The 19,838-nt window shown below is 40.7% G+C and overlaps 1 protein-coding gene across 2 annotated transcripts; it reads right to left on the reverse strand.

The window, feature by feature from the left end:
* Positions 1 to 547: 547 nt before the first annotated feature.
* dtx3lb.2 (deltex E3 ubiquitin ligase 3L b, tandem duplicate 2) lies at positions 548 to 19,163 on the reverse strand. Of its 2 annotated transcripts, none has more exons than XM_077005361.1 (9): positions 18,740 to 19,163; positions 8,917 to 8,995; positions 8,093 to 8,182; positions 7,616 to 7,786; positions 7,428 to 7,508; positions 4,961 to 5,177; positions 3,128 to 4,629; positions 1,371 to 1,588; positions 548 to 1,215 (listed from the first exon to the last, which is right to left on the reverse strand). In XM_077005361.1, the coding sequence occupies exons 2-9, from the start codon at positions 8,959 to 8,961 to the stop codon at positions 1,146 to 1,148; spliced, it is 2,394 nt and encodes a 797-aa protein (XP_076861476.1). In that variant the 5' UTR covers positions 8,962 to 8,995; positions 18,740 to 19,163; the 3' UTR covers positions 548 to 1,145. The 2 variants fall into 2 exon arrangements, with proteins under 2 accessions (XP_076861476.1, XP_076861484.1); XM_077005369.1 differs by lacking the exon at positions 18,740 to 19,163 and adding an exon at positions 16,169 to 16,263.
* Between the last annotated feature and the right edge of the window lie 675 nt (positions 19,164 to 19,838).

Below are 19,838 nucleotides of genomic sequence, written 5' to 3' on the forward strand. Positions count from 1 at the left end.
TTTTGCACAATTATATATAGATAATCATTGTTATCAGCAGCATACCATAGTAAAACATATTTCAATTACATATTTAATAATCCAGTGGAGGCATCACATCTGGTGTCTGGGGCAACCTGTGATGTATAGTGACTGGAGGGTCAGTGCTGTTCATTAGAGGAGAGGTACTCGTCACACACAGTGAGGGATTGTGAAGGTTTGCAGGGTGAGTCAGATGGTTCCATATGGTAGTAGACCAGAACTTGGCAACATCCAGTCTATAGAAGACCTCCGAGTCCTATTGTGGTGGTCTCCTCATACATGAGTGTTTTTAAAGCACAGCACTTTAAAAAGAAACCCACTGGTCCTTCTATTGACACTCACTAAACCCACTGGTCCTTCTATTGACACTCACTAAACCCACTGGTCCTTCTATCGAGACCCAGTAAACCCACTGTGGTGCCTTTTAGCTTAAACTTTTACTTTTTAGTTCCCCTATTTCTTTTCTTTGTTTACTTGTTTGCTTTTCTTTTTCTTTAAAAGGAAATAATGGTTCAACCAAAGAAGGTTCTGTATGTGATATTTTTATTTCCATTAGTTTGTCCAGTCATTATTCCATGTTATGGAACATAAGATCCCCCAAACAACTGAAGATTACTAGTTTCAAATTAGATGTTATTTATGAAAGAAGAAAAAAAATGATGCCTTTTATAATTAATATTGTCTAAGTGTATTTTATTTCTGAACCTGAAATAAGAAAATAAATGTCCAGTTACAGCACACAAAAAAAAGATTAAAATGACAGAAGTCTACTTTGCCAGTTAGAATGTTGTACGTTTTCACAGAATGTTCAGGTTGTGATGCTTTTGCTTGATAAAAATGTAATCAAAGGTAGGTCTGAAATTCTGATGATAAGATTCTGAATCTAGATAAAACATTTTCTTCATGATCAGTCACCTTTAGCACCTCAGTAATTCCCATATCAAATATCCCCATGTTTGACTTGTATCTGGTAATATTGCAAAATGAAATATTTTCCCAGTGTCAGATAATTGTGAATCATTCATACACTTGTACATTTATTTCTTGTATATAATGATTTGTCTTGCATTTGAGAGCCACTTTTGTGAGTGAAGAAATTAACTGTAGGGGGTGCTCTTTAGTCTTCACTCGATGCCTTTGGCCTTCAGTTCTGCCCTAACTCTTTTTAAATAGTCAGCATCCGGATAGCCAAAACTGTGGAAAGAAATAATAGTTCACATAATAGTTCACACAAGATTTGTTTTCTTGCAGATTTTTTGATTAATGTAGTTTTTTATTGACTGTAATGTATTACAAAATACACTCACCATGCATAGTTTGAATTCATAATAGTTATTCATTTATCTTACCAGGATGGTCCACCATTTGTAGAGGTCTTATGATGAATGTCATTCCAGGTAACACAGTCTGTTTCTCCTGTGGTTGTTGAGGTCCCAACAGTAAAGATGAGTCCCTGATCAAACGCTCTTTCCAGCAGTCTGAGCACACCTCGTCCTTCTTTATTGGCAGGTAAGTAAGCAACACGTTGTGTTCCTCTGTAAGCCTTGCCAGGGTTTTGGTGCTTTTCCTAAATAATAAATGTTTATTAAATATTATTTCTATTGGATTTATTAAATAATAAATAATTAACAAAGACTGTAACGCAGTGGAGCGAGGAGGCGGACATAAATGCTGAGGAGAGCGAGATTTAATGAAGGGAATTCCAAACTCTGGGTCGAAATGAAGGCATGGGTCAGATCATCAAGGAAGACCGAACATGAAACACGTAGCGACATACTAAACACTGGTACATACAGAACAGGATAAAACAGAACTGTAAAATACAGACCAGTGGGATGAGCACAGGAATTAACAACGAAAGAGCAAACACTAGCATGAACAAAATAAGGGACAAGGGAAACACAGGGACTATAAATGCATGGAACTAACAAGACACAGGTGGAAACTCTGATGACATGGGAGTGACAGACAGAGGGAAACCATGACAACAGATAACAAGGCGGGATCAACAGACAAGGAAAACACAGGCACATGGAACAGGGGACCGGAGTGACAGCTAGAGAGGGGGGCGGAGCCCTACGTGACAGTACCCCCCCTCTAAGCATGCCACTCCGGGGCACACAAGGGCTGACAAGACGGGAGACAGGCCAAGGGAAACAAGGCACTAGGACAAGACAGGGAACTATGGGGCACGGCGAGGGACAGGGACAGTGGACACAGGACAGGATATCACTGGACAGACTGAAGGGACAGGACTGGAAAAAATGGGACATGGAACCTGGGGCATGGTAGGGGGAGGAGATGCGGAGACTGGCAAGGAGCTAGGCAGGGATATGACATAAACAGGACCAGGGATAAGGGGAGACCGGACAGGAGCAGGGCAAGGCACGGGAGCAGGGCTGGACGGGACAGGACTGGGGTTAGACACGGCAGTTGGGCCAGGGAACGGGGCTGAGGCAAACAGAGGTAAGTATACGCTGGACTTCAGACACAGGCACGGGAACAAAGTGGGTCACAATCTGGGGAACAGACACGGGGACAGGAACAGAGATAACACCACTAGACACAAACACAGACAGGAACAAGTACACAGACTCTGACAGACACAACAGGAACAGGGACCAACAAAAAACCAGGGATAGGACAAGGGACCAAGGGGAACATGGGCATTGAGACAGAACAACCATTATGAGGAGAAGACACATTAAGTCCAGGCCCACATGTGGGCAGCACAGTCTCCAAGGAAACAGGAAGGGAACATAGACAGGCGGCAGGGACCGGCGGGTTCCAGAAGTCATTCGGTCCTGCCGGTCCCCGCGGCACGTCAGTCGGTCCCCCCGGGATCAACAGACAAGGAAAACACAGGCACATGGAACAGGGGACCGGAGTGACAGCTAGTGAATAATTACATGATTGTACTATACAAATAGTATTTAAAAATCAACCAAATTTTTTTACTTTTTTTTTTTACCTAGTCACTGAATGGTTAACAAAAATGTCTTGTATCAAAATGCAGTTACTTAATATACAACGCAGCAGGTTAGCAGTAGACACAAACTCACAATACACCCAATATTTTGAAAATGCATTTAAAATATGAACTCACTGTCTGAATGCCATTCGGTATGTTGTATTGAATTGTGATTGTTCCACACTCAGTAAAACCAGGGAGTCTCATTGTGGACTCAGTCGTTGTCATTGTTCCAAGGGGCTGGTTTCCAGTCACCTTTCCAAATATTTGCTTGCATACTGGACAGATCTGCCCCATGCTCTTCACTGCCTGATCCAGACACTCACTGCAGTACTCATGCCCACAATTCAGCCTCTTCTTACTGGTAAATACATCCATGCAAATTGGACAATTGTCCTCTTCACCTGTGTCTGTCCCTCTAGCGCTGTCCTCTGCTGCTTTACGCTGCTGCGTGCTGCTTGTGGCTGCTTCTCCTCCATCTCCAAGGTCAGCCCTGCCTGGAGCTCGTCCTGCTCCCAGGCCTGTGTGTCTCCATCCTTGTGGTGAATACTCTGAATAGCCAAGTGACTGCTTTGTTGTATCATCAAACACAGACTTTCCAATCTCCACCTCTATATTAACAATGACAGGGAGGAGATGCTTAGGGAGTCCAACAAGCTTCCAGTGATCATATTTATCTCTTGAATCAACATAGCAGACTTTGGAGTGGAGTCCTCTCAGAGCCTGGCCTATAATCTTGGTGTAGGCTTGCTCTCTAAGTGTACAAGTCATGGCTGACATTGCCACCTTTTGGTACAGATGTATTAAGGCTTGTTGGGCTTGGGTTTGCAGATTCACCATTCCTTTGCTCTGTGACCTCACCTTCACTGAGCCATTTTGAACTTCTTCAAAAAACACAACCCCATATTTACGTTCAATATCAGAGAGTTGTGTCTGAAAGGCAGTCTTCACCAGCTTCCAGTGGGTTCCATCCATCACAAGTGGAACTTGAGTGTCTTTAATGTCCACTTCCAATGTCCCAGAGTTCTCCTGTGAAGCCCTGGTGCTCAGTACACTGGTGTCACTGGTGCTCAACTCCTTCTGAACCTTTGATGTCAACTGATTTGGTCCAAAGAGCAGGCAAGTATCTGCTGACCTGTTCAGCATCATTTTAGCCTCCTCGTTCGGAATATTATGCAGTGCCTCTTTCACTATGTCAGACTCCATTTGTGCTTGAGGTATTGTAATGGTTCCCAGAGTTGTTATATGCTGGACAAGGTCGGTAAACCTTTGAACAGCTTTATGTACAGAATCATTTCTGGTCTTCTCACTTTCGGCAGTAATAGAAACTGATACCTCTGCATCTATTTTGACACCAAATTCTTTCTTAATCTGGTTGAGCTCCTTTTTGTAAGCATGCATCAGGTACCAGTGCTGATACAGAGGGACAGTAAGTACACTGGGCTCTGGGCTTCCAGGATCCGCAGCCATGTGCAGATCTCTTGTCATTCCAGCGTCATCCTGAGGAGACACCTGTCCCATGGTCTGTGTCTCCTGTCCATCCACAGACTTCAGTTCACCCACCATGAAGTGTACAGTGGCAGTCTCCTTTGTTTCCTTGAATGTCAGAGTCTTGATCTTTTTCAAAGTGTCCAAAGCTATAAAAATAAAGTTTTTGCAGATTCATTTAATTTAATTCCATAAGGATTTATTTATTTCTTACTCAATCTTAAGAATGACTTCAAACACACCACACAGTATGATGGACAGTAACACCCTGACACACAGTAGACACAGCAATGCTAAATACAAAGGGGGTCATGCAGTCTACAGATAAAGGATTAGGGTAGGGTTAGGATCAGGTTGAGTAGGGTTAGGGTCGGATAGGGTTAGGGTTGGGTAGGGTTTGATTGGTTTAGGGGTACCATGTTGGCAAAATGTGGGGGTCTTTTCACTGTACAAAAAAAGATCATATAATAAAGATCTTACCTCTCGATGGTGTTATAACCACCTCTGCACAGAGGGGATCAGGCATAGTCTCAAGACTCACAACTTCAGCCTTTTCTTTTGGCATGTTATCATTGAACCAGGACTGGAGTGCTTTATGCACATTGGTTTTCCATTTCTGTGGTATTTCTTTTGCAAATTCCACTTTTATAGTGACTTTTGCTGTATCTTTGGAGACAGAAGTTTTTGCCGCATCATTCTGAAAAGTACAAAAGCAAGTACAGATTGAACAGAACAGAACCAATGGTTAGGGTTTAAGTTTAGTGTTAGGGTTTGGGGTTAGGGTTAAGGGTTAATACACCTGTAGCTGTCTCAGCTCACTACTGATTCTTTATCATTATTTGCTTATATAAAACAAATAATAATATTTAATCATATAATCAAATATTAATTAATTATAGACAAAGCATGAAAAGAACATTAAGTGAAACTTGTTTTAAGAACAATGTACTTCAGGATGGTGGACTAAAATTTACAGTGTCATACTAGGAAACCTTCACTTTTATAAGAACCTTTGTAGTAAGATATATGTGCACTTATGTTCTGCTCTGTCAGAAGGATCATTCTATTTCTGCCCGGTTCATCAGACGTGGAGTTTTATCTGATGCCATGAGGTACTCTTGGAACTGATAATACAACCACACTAAGATGAGTTGTTTAAAGTGTCAGTTAGGACTGTTACAAATAATTTGAAAAAAGAAATAAAAATGAAATAGTAATAAAGGTTTTATATAAACTTAATAAAGTTTATATAAACTTTTCTCTGTTCTCATAGGGATTTACTTGTGGTAGTTGTAATAAACTTCTTGACTAAAACAGACACTACATACACAACGACAAGGTAAAGAAAATGCAAAAGCAGCACTTTCATATTAAGCTTTTTGTAGTGTCCTTATGTACTGTCTTTGTCTAGTGTCTTTGTCTAGTGTCCTTGTGTAGTGTCTTTGTCTAGTGTCCTTGTGTAGTATCCTTGTGTAGTGTCCTTGTGTAGTGTCCTTGTGTAGTGTCCTTGTGTAGTGTCCTTGTGTAGTGTCTTGCCCCGATGCCGTCCTGAAATGTACAAATACTAAAACTACACTGGGGCATATTAATAATAATTACTACATTTTACTTGATTTTCAATTAAATACATTGTGTGATGATTTTTTTTGCCTTTTACAGTGCTTTGAGAGCACTTTACATTTGATTGTTTCTGCACAAATTCTGAACCTTATCAACTTACAAGCTGGAAATGAATAACACACAGGGGAGTGGTGCATAACAACCACAATGCAAACAAATATGAACAAAGTTCACTCTACACTGCAGAAATGCAAGTTGTCCTAAATCAAGCCCTCAACTTTAAGGGCCCTTCTTAGGGAAGCTCCAACAAGGGCAAAACATTACACACTCTACAGCAGGGGTCACCAACATGGTTGCCCACAGGGGTGCAATTACTTACTTTCTGGGGTGTATGCAAACATACTATCGGCGCCCCCCGAACGAAAGTTGTTGACGGGGGGGCGAACAAAAGATGGACACAAATTAAGTATTATATCTCATCAATTTGGCGCCCCCTCTAGTACATCGCCCCTATGCGTCGCATACGCTGCATGCCCCCTTTTTGCGCCACTGGTTGCCCACAAGGACGTCATGAGTCGCCCCCGGGCCTGTTCTAAAAATAACTCACTATAGTGCCACGCATCAATGAGATGCATCTTTTTTTTTGCGCTACTATTAGAGATTGTCCGCGATTGCCGTATGGCTATGTAAATAATGTACTCACAACTCCAAATCCCCCCCCCAAACAATTGTAATACACCTCAAATGTATCAAACTGGTAGCCCTCCACAATAATTGGTATCCAAGAGGTAGCTCCCAGTTTGAAAAAGGTTGGTGACCCCGGCTCTACAGCAATAAACCCAGTACCTAACATCCCATCAACATAACATTACACACTCTACAGCAGGGGTACTCAAATAGAAATAATGACGGGCCACATTTTATTTTTTCAATCACTGAAGGGGCCGGTTATGTGGGGGGGGAACGTAAACTGTCGAGGGGGGGGGGGGGGGGGGGTGCGAGCGCATTTGGGCATCTGCTACCTGTTTGTTGTTGCCATAAAGGCAATCCCCGGCATCGTCTTGAGATTGCGGTGTGCGATTTCAAAATAAGAGCGGATAGCGCGATTGAAAGAAAAGATTCCTTAAAAAAAAAAAAAAAAAAAAAATTCAAAACAGCTCGCGGGCCAGAAATAGATAGCCCGCGGGCCGCTATTTGAGTATGGGGGCTCTACAGCAATAAACCCAGTACCTACCATCCCATCATAACATTACACACTATACAGCAATAAACCCAATACCTACCATCCCACCATCATAACATTACACACTCTACAGCAATAAACCCAATACCTACCATCCCATCAACATAACATTACACACGCTACAGAAATAAACCCTGTACCTACCAACCCATCAACAGGAGCACTTCTCCTCTCTGGATGATTTTGCTGTGGGTTATCTTGTGATGTAGTACAATTATTTGAGATCTGCAAAAAAAATGTGAATTTGTACTTCTGCTGTGTGAGAATCTGTGTCAATTTATTATTACCCAGTTCCTTCACATTAACTTCAGTTTCTCCTCTCAACTCTATACCTGTGCACCCAGGTCTGATGGGGTTTGCTGGAGTGGTGAGTCTGATGGGGTTTGCTGGGGAGGTGAGTCTGATATGGTTTGCTGGAGTGGTGAGTCTGATGGGGTTTGCTGGAGTGGTGAGTCTGATGGGTTTGCTCCAAGCTGCCCAGTTTCTGAAATAACTTGTGGTAGCTAAATATAAACCATAGGAATTTGTTATGTATAGTGTCTGCAGGACTTTTAAGAATAACTTGGAGTAATGAATACAAATTCAATAGTAAAATACAATCTAATAATTACATAAAAGCTATTATCATAGGGACCTTGCTGTGAACTGTTCAAAGACAGATCAAAAGTAATGTATATTTGACCATGAATCAACACCACGTCTGTGGTGAACCAGTATCACCTCTGATGTGAATCAACACCACCTCTGTGGTCAGTCAACACCAGCTCTGTGGTGAATCAGCACCACAACTGTGAGGTTGGAGACTTTACCTTGTCACCATGTCCAAAGACTGCTGCTTGGGTAAAAGTTTCTGTTCGAGTCCAGCTAGGCTGTTTTGTAATGGCACTGGTGTCATGGGTCTGGAAGACAGAGCAGTAGTATTACTGTATACTTACAAAAATGTTTAATCATTTGTAAAGATTTTTATTCTCTTTATGTCTGTGCCAGAATTGGCCGATGTATTAAATGGTTATCTATAAATGTTTATATAAATGAATAAAATAATTTATTCTTTTTTTCAATGAGTATTCAGAGAAAATTGCTAACTGAAAAGAGCCAACACTCATATTCATAGTTAAAATTCATTCATAGTGGACATGTTGGATATCTCTCTTTATTATTGCCAGTCTCTACTCTATAATAACATATAGTTTTCTTTATATTTGACACACACCTTAAAATTCTGTTCAGGTCATCCAATTGCTATCACATATGCATTCAACAATAACTTCCTAATACACATATTTTTGGGGGAAAACAACGACTTAAATTAAAATTAGTAGGCCAGTGCATCTAAAGGTTTTAAACCATAATCAAACCCTAACCCTCACCCTGAACCCTAATCTTCACCCTAACCCTCATCCTAAACCCTAAGCCTTCACCCTCACCATAACCATCTAACCCTGTAAGTAGAGTTTTATTTAGAGTCACAATCCCCTTTTTTGATGACCACAGGATTGATGAACTGAAGAATGTCTGTGCACAGGGGTATGTGGGTTTGAACATAAGGTCCACTGTAACAGTATTACTATATGCCAAATTAACAGACCAGAGAAAAGCCTAAATTACTTTGTAATATCAAAGTCACACTCACAGTGGGATCAATGTCTATATCCATTGGTTCCTCCTCATTTGACATGATTGTTTTGCTTTAGACTTCTAGACTTTCAAATCTGAAATCAGAAACAATCATTGATCATTCCACCATTTTTATTCTTATTTATAGCCAACTGTGCTAAACTGAATACAGTAGTACACTGGACCATTGCTGGAAATGCCTACATCCCATGGTCCAGCAGTGTTTGGATCTGGTCATCACAGAGGTAACTGATAGCACTGATTCAAGTACAGGGGATTGACAACAAGCAGGTCTTGGCTCAAAACGTCTTTAGCGCAGCTGGTCACCTTGAACCTGTAAGGGTTCATGTATGAAGGGTCCTCCTGAACTGTGGCACTTGAAAATATGCATAATAACTCACAAGTGTTCAAGAGACACGTCGTTGCGCTTAATTTACACATACCTCGTTTACTTTGTGTATCGTTCCACGTATGTTATTCATTATTTTTATTTATTGGGTGGCGAAAGTAAAATGTTGACGGGGGGATGTAAAATGGACACAAATTAAGTATTATATCGCGATCGATCGATCGCCGGTGGTTGGCGTCAGAGCAAACTAGTAACTCATTGAATCATATATGTGGATCTGAGGTAAATAAACTAGATTTTTTTCGGCGTGAGAAATCAGATGTGTGGCGTGACAGCGTGTGAAGACGGTCAAAAGCGTGTGTCTCACACTCAATGCGTGAGAGTTGGCAACTCTGCTACTATAAGTACACAATTAAAATGGTAATGTTTACTGTTTACTGATAATGTTGGTGATAGAGAAGGGGTATGTTGGTAATTTTGGTAATGGAGAAGGGGTGTAATCAGGGCTTAATTTGAGCCGGATCAGGATCCGGGAACTCTTTCATTTTGAAGGGTGCGTTCCGGGAACTGTCTGCCTCGATCCGGTAACTTTCAAGCCTACTAATTATAAGTTATGAAGAAATCTGTCTGCGTTGAACCAATTAATTGAACAAATAATTCTATAAAAGACATTTGAAACACAAGATCCACATTCCTAAATCACATAAGAGCTCTCCTTTTTAGCGATGCCTTTCCGTGTCTCCCCTATAAAGCTAGTTATACTTTCGTGAGTGACCGTAGCGCGTAAGCGTTGCGTTTTGTGTGCAATCCGGTGACATTGTTGGCCTCAGTGACCCTGTGTCTCATGCCGCTGTTTGCGTTCCGGCATCGTTTGATTTACAAATTAAGCACTGGGTGTAATAGTAATGTTGGTGTTTAGTGTACTCAAGCAGCCCAGCCCACTTTTGCAAATGGCGACACACCTGAGCAACTCTAGTGATATGGCAGTGTTGTAGAGACCAAGAGTGGCACGATGAACACTATTCTGACTAATGGCTAAGCACATTATGATGTTGCCACCACGCACCCCAGGGACACTGACGACGGCTCAGTGTCTTATCATGTGCCTTTCCCTGTGCCTTGTTTTAGTAAAGTTGTAAAGGAACTTTACAGCCACTGCTGCTACATTAATATTTATTTTATTGCTGTACCTTTGGGTAAGAGAGTAATGTAATTTAAATCATTTGTATGTCCTGTACATATTCAGAACTGACAATTAAACTATTCAAGAAAAATCTAAAAAGATTGTACTAAGACTTAAATTATTCATGTGGGATAATAAAGAAAAACATACATTTTGGTCAATAACATGTGAGTGTTTTTCTTGGCATCTGTTAAACTAATTAAAATCTGGAAGTTCTGGAAGTTCTGTTTACTGGGAGCACAGTCCGAGTTTCGAACGTAACATGGGCGTGGCTTCGGACTTGAGAAGAGGGTAGAGTTGGATGTGGGCGGGGTTGGATGTCCAACTCCGCCTTCCTGCAGGCTGCAGCGAGAGGCTTCTCCCTAGGCCTGCTTTAGAGATACCCCTTGCTGCAGAAGCAAAAGTCCAGGGGGTGGAGCTGGATCTAGATCCAACTCCTCCCACCGTCGTGTTTTCATTGGTCTGAAGTAATTGCACTACGCAGGAGGAGTTGTATCAGATCAGCTATTCCAAATCACCGTTGCCGTCCTAAATTGCTATTCTTATTTACTCACTTGCCGTTCATTTATGAACAATCACGAATGTGAAAGTTCATAATAAACCAATTTTCATCTTGGTAATGCTAGTAACTATGTTCCTTTGTTGATTATACTAAATCTGACTGTTTCTGTTTGCACGAACAACCACTGTTTAGTTGATCTAATCTAGGTGTCTAAGTGAGGGTAAAAACTGATGTTAGAAGACGAGCGGTTAGCTAAACAGAATACAGATGTATTAAATACTTATGCATGTTGTGTTCTTCATATTGGACATAAACTGTTAATTAGTGTTTGCTGTAGTTACTTATAATTTGTAATGGTTGTGCTGTTCTGTACCGCATGGACACTTCGAGGGGGATTGTTATTCAGTAGTACGTGCATGTAACGGCCATGATCCTCATTAACCAGTTCACTGAAAAACTTTACAACAACTAATATAATTCTATTTATATTTTTCCATCCATCTATAGATGCATATCACTGTTTTGAAAAAAGGACAGACGGTTTCAGTTGTGCAGTGCACTACATGTTGCAGTAAATACCACTGTCCATTCTGCACACCTGAAGTGTACCGTTTTAACGAAAAAAGTAATTTTATTAAAGGTAAAAAAAATGAAATAGTACATATTTAAGAAATCTACTATACTTTATTATGTTGGCAATCACAGATCATTATTCCTGTCCACTTTTACGTTTTCTTGTAAAGTTAAAAAAAACGTGTATTGTGTTATTTAAATAACATTTAAAGAACATTTTGATCCTTAAACAGTATAAGTCTTAAGGGTGAATTTATTGGATTTCTATTTCCTGGTTGGAAAACGTAAGCGACGCTTAGGAGGAGTTGGATTAGATGCAGCTCCGCCCACCCCCTGGACCGACCAAAAGAAACTATGAACGGTGGGAGGAGTTGGATCTAGATCCAGATCCACCCCCTGGACTTTTGCTTCTGCAGCGATGGGTACTTGCTGCTTTATAGCCCTTATAAGCAGGTCACACCAAGATACTGGTTGCTGAATTGTTAGTCAGTGTTCTGACTATAGATCAGCTGGTATCTTAAGGTAGATGTTGTGGGATCTGCTCTCGAGCCTCTTTTTCTCTTTTTTTTTTCTCGAGTTCCTCTTTCTTTGGTCTCGGAGAAGCTGTTGCTATTAAACTAAAAGGACAAGATTGTTCACCTCTCTCTTTGTTTCTTTTTGGCTACGCTTTTGTTGGGAAGTTTATTTCTGGTTTTTGCCTCACTGAATGAGAGGGCCAGTCCTTCCACTGGTGTCCTTTGTTATTTTCTTCCAGCTTAAACCTTTCAGGGATTTTGTCCTTTTCCTTTTATCCTCTATCTTCTCCCGGCTGGTCCCTCTTGCTCCTTTTGTTTCTCAACTGGGTTCAATCTACCCAAAACCTGGTGGTGGCTCACCCGGTTCAGCACTGTACTAATATACCCTTATTTATGTAAACAGCTGTGTTTTCCCTCAAAATAATGAAGCTGAATTTCAGTGAGACTTTCATGGTTAAATAATAAAAATAAACATAAAACACTGCATAAGTATGAAGTGGAAATAAGAAAGTCAATTTAAACTGGAAATCAATTCACAATCAGTGACTCAATAATAATTTTAAAAACTTTACAAACTACAAAAAAGCCCTACCGCTACATCTGGAAACCTGAGCTTTTAGACAGGTTTGTCAGTGCCCTGTCCCTACCCCTCCTCCAGAGGAAGGGGTGGGGAACTCTGAACAAGTCAGCAGTACAGACAGACAGCAGTAGACACTGACAGACAGCAGTACAGACCAGGGCCGGCCCTTCCATTAGGCGATATAGGCAAATGCTAGGGGCGCTCGCTCCAGGGGGGCGCTCGTGTGAATGCGTTATTTATTTTATTTATTTATTTTTTACAAATGAACAATTCATAAATATGAAAACAAGCAAAGTCCACATAATCACAACTTCATTGTTTAATAATATTAGTCAAAGTAATAATTATAATAGCACACGATACCCATCACCCGCGCAGCCCCCTCCCCCCGCTCGCTCTGCGCACCTCATTACTGTTTCTCTGTGGGGGAAAAAACAACGCCACAGAGTGAGTGACATCTCTCCGGAAAGATGCCAAAAAGACGAAGTTCTGTGGTGCCCAGGGGAGAAAAATGAGAGGAGGAAGAAACCAAAGGTAATATAATATGGTGAATTACACTATACTGTATGTTGTACTTGAATGGTGCTTCGTTTTAATATGAGAATGTATGTTGATGTGTTTCCATCTTTGGCGGAGAATTTTTATAAGCAGATCTTACACACTGACTCATATAGGTTTGCTGGCTCTCCCTTTTAATTTGAAACAAATCCAAAATGCTGCCAATCTGTAGCAGTGGTGTTTCTCTTTGAAACCAGTTCGCTTGACTCTAGTGATGTGTCGTTCGCGAACGATCCGGTTCTAAGAGCCGGCTCTTTGAAGTGAATGATTGGAACCGGCTCCACAATGGGAGCCATTTTAGGATCCTATTTGGGAGCCGCTTTTTCCACAGTATTGCGCTTGTGCTCTGCAAGTGCCACAATTTTTTTCCAACATAGTTTTTATTTGTCCTTCGGTGCCTCGCTGTCTCTCCCTCTCCTTGCGCGTATTGCTCTGCTTCTGCCAGTGGTAGAGAGCGGAGAGTTTATTTCCTCAGTCGGTGCCAGTTTATACTTGCCGCGTCGCAACCGGCGCGAGGGTCCGTGCGCCGAAAATTACGCCATCGCGGTAGCTCCACCCCTGCGTGAGGACCGTCGTGCACCTCTTCAGCACAATGAACAAAGTTATGTATGCCGGGTTCATACACCTTTACAAGGTGGAATTCAAGCACTTGTACGTCACTTTTCAATATTGAAAAAGGCCATTTTCAATATTTCCCAGCACCTTAAACTTAAATATTTATACATATACTCGAAATTATTCGAAATAATCCGCTTTTTTATCACATCGATTCAGTCAGACAGCTATTTGTTGTGAAACAAAATACACTTACATTTTCAAGCCTACTTAAGCACTTTTCAAACCTGGAACACAATGCAACATTAATTTTCGTCAGGTAAATGTTCCTTCCCCTGTTTTTGAGGGGTGTTTCTTTATACTACCACATATTGTTTCGGACAACACTGCAAAGAATGTCTCCACAGCCCGCATGTCAAGCGTGTGCTCCACACATCTGACCAATCACACGCAGCTTTCAGTTAATAATGTAGTGGGAAAACACTGGAAAAAAAAAAGTTATCTCCACTTTTTTTGTGGAAACGGCAGGCAATTGGCCAAGCTGTATTGCGTTCTATTTTGGTGCTATTTTGTGATAATTTAATAATTGGTTATAATAAAAGTTTTATTTATAAAGCACTGTTACTCATCACAAGTGCTTAACAATGTCAATAATGAAACAAAATGTTATAAAATTAGGTTTAAGCTATTAATTAATTAATAATGTAAAAAATATATATGGGGAGCCATTTGGGAGCCGAAAAGAGCTGGCTCTCCACAGTAAGAAGAGCCATTAGAGCCGCATCTCAAAATAGAGCCGAAAATCCCATCACTACTTGACTCATAACTAGCACTCGTCGTCATTATGGCTTTTTCCCCTCTGTATGATCCTAGTGAAAACCGCTTACTCCATAACCAATCAGTGAGCTCCAACTGCTGACCCCTCCTACAGATCTTTTTAATGAATGCGCCAAATTTTTCAAAGTACAGATTTGGCACGTTGCGTCACGTCACATGGTTAATATACTATATACACAATATATATATATACACAATTTTACAATACTGTCATCATACTGCCCAATCCTAGTAGGTGCTATTATTAGCTTAGCTCAGCAAGTTTTTAAAATAAATTAAAACACACATATACTCCTCTGTTCCTTTCAGATGCACTTTTGAAATATTTAAATCCTGTTTCTACACATCCTGGTCCACCAGAAGACACATTCTCAACCTTATCACCTTCCAGTGAAGCAGCATTACACCATCATATCCCTCCACCTCAGTACACCAATATTTATTTATTATTAATATTTACACCATCATATCCCTCCACCTCACTACACCAATATTTATTTATTATTAATATTTACACCATCATATCCCTCCACCTCAGTACACCAATTTATTATTAATATTTAAAAGTTGTTCTCTGCACTACTTTATCTAAAATAGTTTTAAAATATTTTTGAGCAATATATTTATTGTTATACTGTAATATTTATAATTCATTTGGTTTTTATTTGTTTCTTTAATACTGATTTTACTGTTGTTTTCGTTCTAAAATAGAAAAATATTTATCAAAAACTAGGGGTGGGCATAGATTAGACCCCTGTATCATCAATCATCGGGTTGATTGTGTCACTATTAAAGAAACAAATAAAAAGCAAATGACTTAAATATTACCATATAACAAGCAATAAATATAAAGGTGTTGCACAAAAAACATTTTAAAACTATTTTACATAACGTAGTGCAGAGAACCACTTTTAAATATTAATAATAAATAAAAAAAATAAATTAAAAACAACAACTACCACCAGTGCAAATCAGGGCAATTTGCCTACTGCAACATTATTATTTCAAAAGTGCATCCGCAATGAACAGAGGAGTAATATATATTTATTTTAAGCTAAGCTAATCATAGCACCTAGGATTGGGCAGTATGATGACAGTGGCGGTTTTCACTAAGATCATACAGAGGGGAAAAGCCACAATGACGATTGAGTGTTAGTTGTGAGTCAAGCGAGCTGGTTTCAAAGAAAAACACAACAGCTACAGATTGGCAACATTTTGGATTTGTTTCAAATAAAAATGAGAGACAATTGGAGCACGCCCCCACGATTCTAATTCGATAATATGATTGGTTGATAAAACTGCCAATCTATAATAAAAGCTCTCCAAGTAAAAGGTCCTTTCTCTTTTTTACCTAGAAACAACGGTGTGAAATATTCTGATTGGTTGATTTTTTATTTCACCGCTGAGGTTTTTTTCAAGCACAAGTACGAAAAGTGGATTTGAAAGCCGATTTATAGGAAAAATACAAATTATTGGTGAAGCGTTATTAACATATATTACATATAATAGATAAAGCATCCTTTTAAAGATCAATTAACCTTCAGTGAAGGCGTTGAAGTCCCTGACGCTTCGCCAATGGTATAGTGTTAATTCACCACATATTACCATTATATTACCTGTTTTTTGCCGCCTTTCCTCCTACACGTTTCTCATTTTTCTACCCTGGGCACCAGAGGACTTCTGCCTTTTTGACGTCTTTACAGGGAGATGTCACTCACTCTGTGGTGTACACAGAGAAACAGTAACGAGGTGCGCAGAGCGCGCGGGGGAGGGCGGGTTGAGGGGGGTTGGCCAGGTTGGCACGCGGGTGATAGGTGTCGTGTGTTGTTATTATAAGAATTATTAATTTGACTAATATTATTATTATTATTATTATGAAATTATGATTATGTGGACTTTGCTTGTTTTCACATTTATTAATTGTTCATTTGTTTAAAAAAAAAAAAAAACGCATGCACGCGAGCGCCCCCCTGGACAGCCGGCGCCCCTAGCATTTGCCTATATCGCCTAATGCAGGGGTTCTTAACCTTTTTCACTGTGCGACCCCCTTTTAGGCTCAGGTAAATTTCGCGACCCCCCCCCCCCCCCCCCCGTTTACGTTCTAAACACTCCACAGCTTTTGATTGCAAACTCGAATGCTTCGTCTGCAAATGGCGTAGCAACTTGGAGGGCCTGAGACTTTCCTTGGCTAGCACTTCGCCACAAACAAGACACCAGGGTTGCCAACTCTCACGCATTGAGCCTGAGACACACGAATTTGACTATTTTCACACGCTCTCACGCCACACATCCGATTTCTCACGCCGAAAAAAAAACTAGTTTATTTACCTCTGATCCATATCTATGATTCAATGAGTTACTAGTTCGCTCTGGCACCAATCACCGGTGATCGATCGCGATATAACACTTAATTTGTGTCCATTGTACACCCGCCCGGTAACAATTTACACTCGCCACCCCCTCCAGGTTCAAATCTCACTCCAAGCGATCTTGAAAAGTTGGCAACCCTGAACACACTGCGGTCGTGCATCCTCTCCTTCGCTTGTCTGCGTAAATCCATATTCTAAGTACTTTTCATATTTTCTCACTTTCTTCGTTTTTTTCTGTTCTGAAGTTCCTGGAAGTGGGCGTTTTGCATCCCCACTTTCAGTTCGACGTTCTACAAAACGCTCCATGTTAATCCAGCCTGGACGAGCGCAGCCACAATGAGGCAGTTTTCAATAAACTTTACTGAATCAACCTGCCTCATTCTGAGTCTTGATTCAGGTTCGCGCATGCACGTTGTGGCTCCGCTTGTCCAGGCTGAGTAAAGAACAACAAAATTTAGCTCCGAACCTGATTCGTCGCACATTTAACTCAGAAAACACCTTATTTTGTGTCACATTCGCGACCCCCTTGGAAGTACGTCGCGACCCCCCAGGGGGTCGCGACCCCCAGGTTAAGAACCCCTGGCCTAATGGAAGGGCCGGCCCTGTTTGAAATGTAAGCCAGCATTTAGTCACGGACGTAATTTGGGGGGGACTTTTTCAAAAGCCGGTTTTGGTCCTCTGCAGTTTTAACGGTTAAAAAGAAATATTTAAATAGCGACGAATCTAGTGCTAGGACCATGCAGAAAACGACCGCTCCGAGCTCCGCTCCGGTAACACTTTACGTTCCTAAAAATGAATTTTCCATGAAGCAAACCGGGCGACTTCGTGGCTGCATCCATGTAAACACACGAACGATTTGTAATTCACAGGTTTGAAAACTCGTTCTCGCCCCTACTGTGCAATTTGGTTAGGAATACAGCCGAGCTAAACTGTCAAGTTGAGAGTCATCATAGTTTGCTTACCCATTTTGACCCAGTTCCCAATCCAAATTTAAGAATAGATTAACGGCGATAATTTTTATATCGCCCGATAAGAGTATCAAATTAACGAACGCCGTTAACGGCCCACCACTATCAAAATCATAAAGCTTTGCAGTGTCTGTGTGAGTGTAAAAACCAGATGATTGGTGATGCAGGGGGCGCCAACCAAAATCTCGCCTAGGGCACCACATTGGTCAGGGCCAATTTTTCTGGTACAGACAGACGGTAGTACAGACAGCAGTACAGACAAATTGCATCAGCCGGGTTGTGCTCTTCCCAACAGAGCTGAACACCCCCTTCAATATGGGATACATGCACTATTTTGTTAAAGCGCCCACAGTGTGTACCTGTTTCTAAGATCGCTTGGCTTAACTACAAACCGAAAGCGCTGACGTAGATTATCAAATGCCTGATTTAGCCAGATCCAAACGATAATATATTATCGCATATTTGGGAACACTTGGGTTATTATTTCCCAACTTATTCTATCGGGGCTGTATTCATAGCGAATACAGAAAATAACTATCACTTTCGTTTCTTTTGGTAATGAAAACATAATTCGATATTTACGATTTCCACAGGCTTTGAGACCTTCGTAACATTTAACGAAACATTGACCTTTAAGGTAATAGGTTAAACGAACATTGTGAGACATTTCCATGTAATACTGACAAAACTGTGTCCCTAAGTATTTCTACAAGATAAGCCAACGTTGATTAAAGCCCGAGTTTTCTTTTGTCATGTTGCGTTACGTCCTAGTTTAGTGTTCCAAGAGTGATAAACTGTCCGTCCCGAGATGTTGTAAAACTCTACAGAAGTGGTTATTTAGGTTACTTACCAAGAGTGACCCGTTTCAGCAGTCGTAGTGTTGTCAAACTCAAGACTAGCTTGCTTTTCGTGTCGAACCACATTTAAAGTCAACGAGGAAACGAAACCGAAAGTTGATTCCAATTAGGTTTTAGGTAGCATTGTAAAACCTAAACTGGAGTAAATCCTGAACCTGGATGGATAGAAATGGTTATGGGGAATGACATGTCCCGGGTGACCAGAACCACCTTTTATTTTGGCCGTGCATATCCACATGACGGTTCGATTCACGACACACGCCTGAGGATGGGATTAGAATGCATTCAGCATTAGCAATGTATATTAACACGAAAATAGAATGGGATAAGTTCACATATCTAGAAAATAGCCTGTATGCTAGTCCTCCACAGTCACCACCACTGTGTTCAGTACATGTGAGCCTATACGCTAGTCTTACACAGTCACCACTGTGTTCAATACGTGAGCCTTCACTTTAGTCCTCCAGTTACCGCTGTGTTCAGTTCATGCACCACCTAGCTATTTGGCTTGATATTTAAAATGCATAAAAATAAATGATCCATGTAGCCAGCAGTGGCGGAGCCAATATGTACTAATACGTGTAAAAATGCTTTTAAATTTGGTAGCCAAACTTATTTACTAATTCAGGCGTGTATGAAGGAACTTCTCACTGCACATAGAATAAAGAGTGCGTGGTAAGACAGGACTTCTGAGCTGCAAGAGCTTCGAATGACCACCAGGTGACATTTATCAACAACAGCAACAACAATACTACTACTGCTACTACTACTAATATACATATAGTCACGTTTGTAGTTACAGTTCTCGTCACTAGAGGTCACCAGACGCCCATTTATGTGATCTCTGTATTTAGAAATATGTTTGGAAATGTATTTGGGATGTGAGGCTTGTGATTGTGTAGTGCCAAAACGTCTGATTAAAGCGCCACAAAAAGGACGAGAGAGAATTGACTTCAAAATGCCGAATCTATTTATGTCGTAGAGTAAGTGATTACTTTCAGTGAGCTGTCATATTTGTAATTACTAACAACAATCACAAATTACCAGAAATATTTTCCCCGACGTCGTGACGTTTTTTCTCGCGAGATGTGA

This window comes from Brachyhypopomus gauderio, chromosome 1, assembly GCF_052324685.1.
Source record: "Brachyhypopomus gauderio isolate BG-103 chromosome 1, BGAUD_0.2, whole genome shotgun sequence".
In the NCBI taxonomy this organism is placed as follows: Eukaryota; Metazoa; Chordata; class Actinopteri; order Gymnotiformes; family Hypopomidae; genus Brachyhypopomus; species Brachyhypopomus gauderio.

What these genes read in the sequence shown, in the direction of transcription:
- dtx3lb.2 (XM_077005361.1), bottom strand. Translation starts at nt 8,961, where the DNA reads ATGTCAAATGAGGAGGAACCAATGGATATAGACATTGATCCCACT. An exon ending in CATCAGACCTGGGTGCACAG is followed by an intron (nt 7,509 to 7,615) that starts GTATAGAGTTGA and finishes TTTTTTTTGCAG; the next exon opens with ATCTCAAATAATTGTACTAC. An exon ending in ACAAATGGTGGACCATCCTG is followed by an intron (nt 1,216 to 1,370) that starts GTAAGATAAATG and finishes TTCTTTCCACAG; the next exon opens with TTTTGGCTATCCGGATGCTG.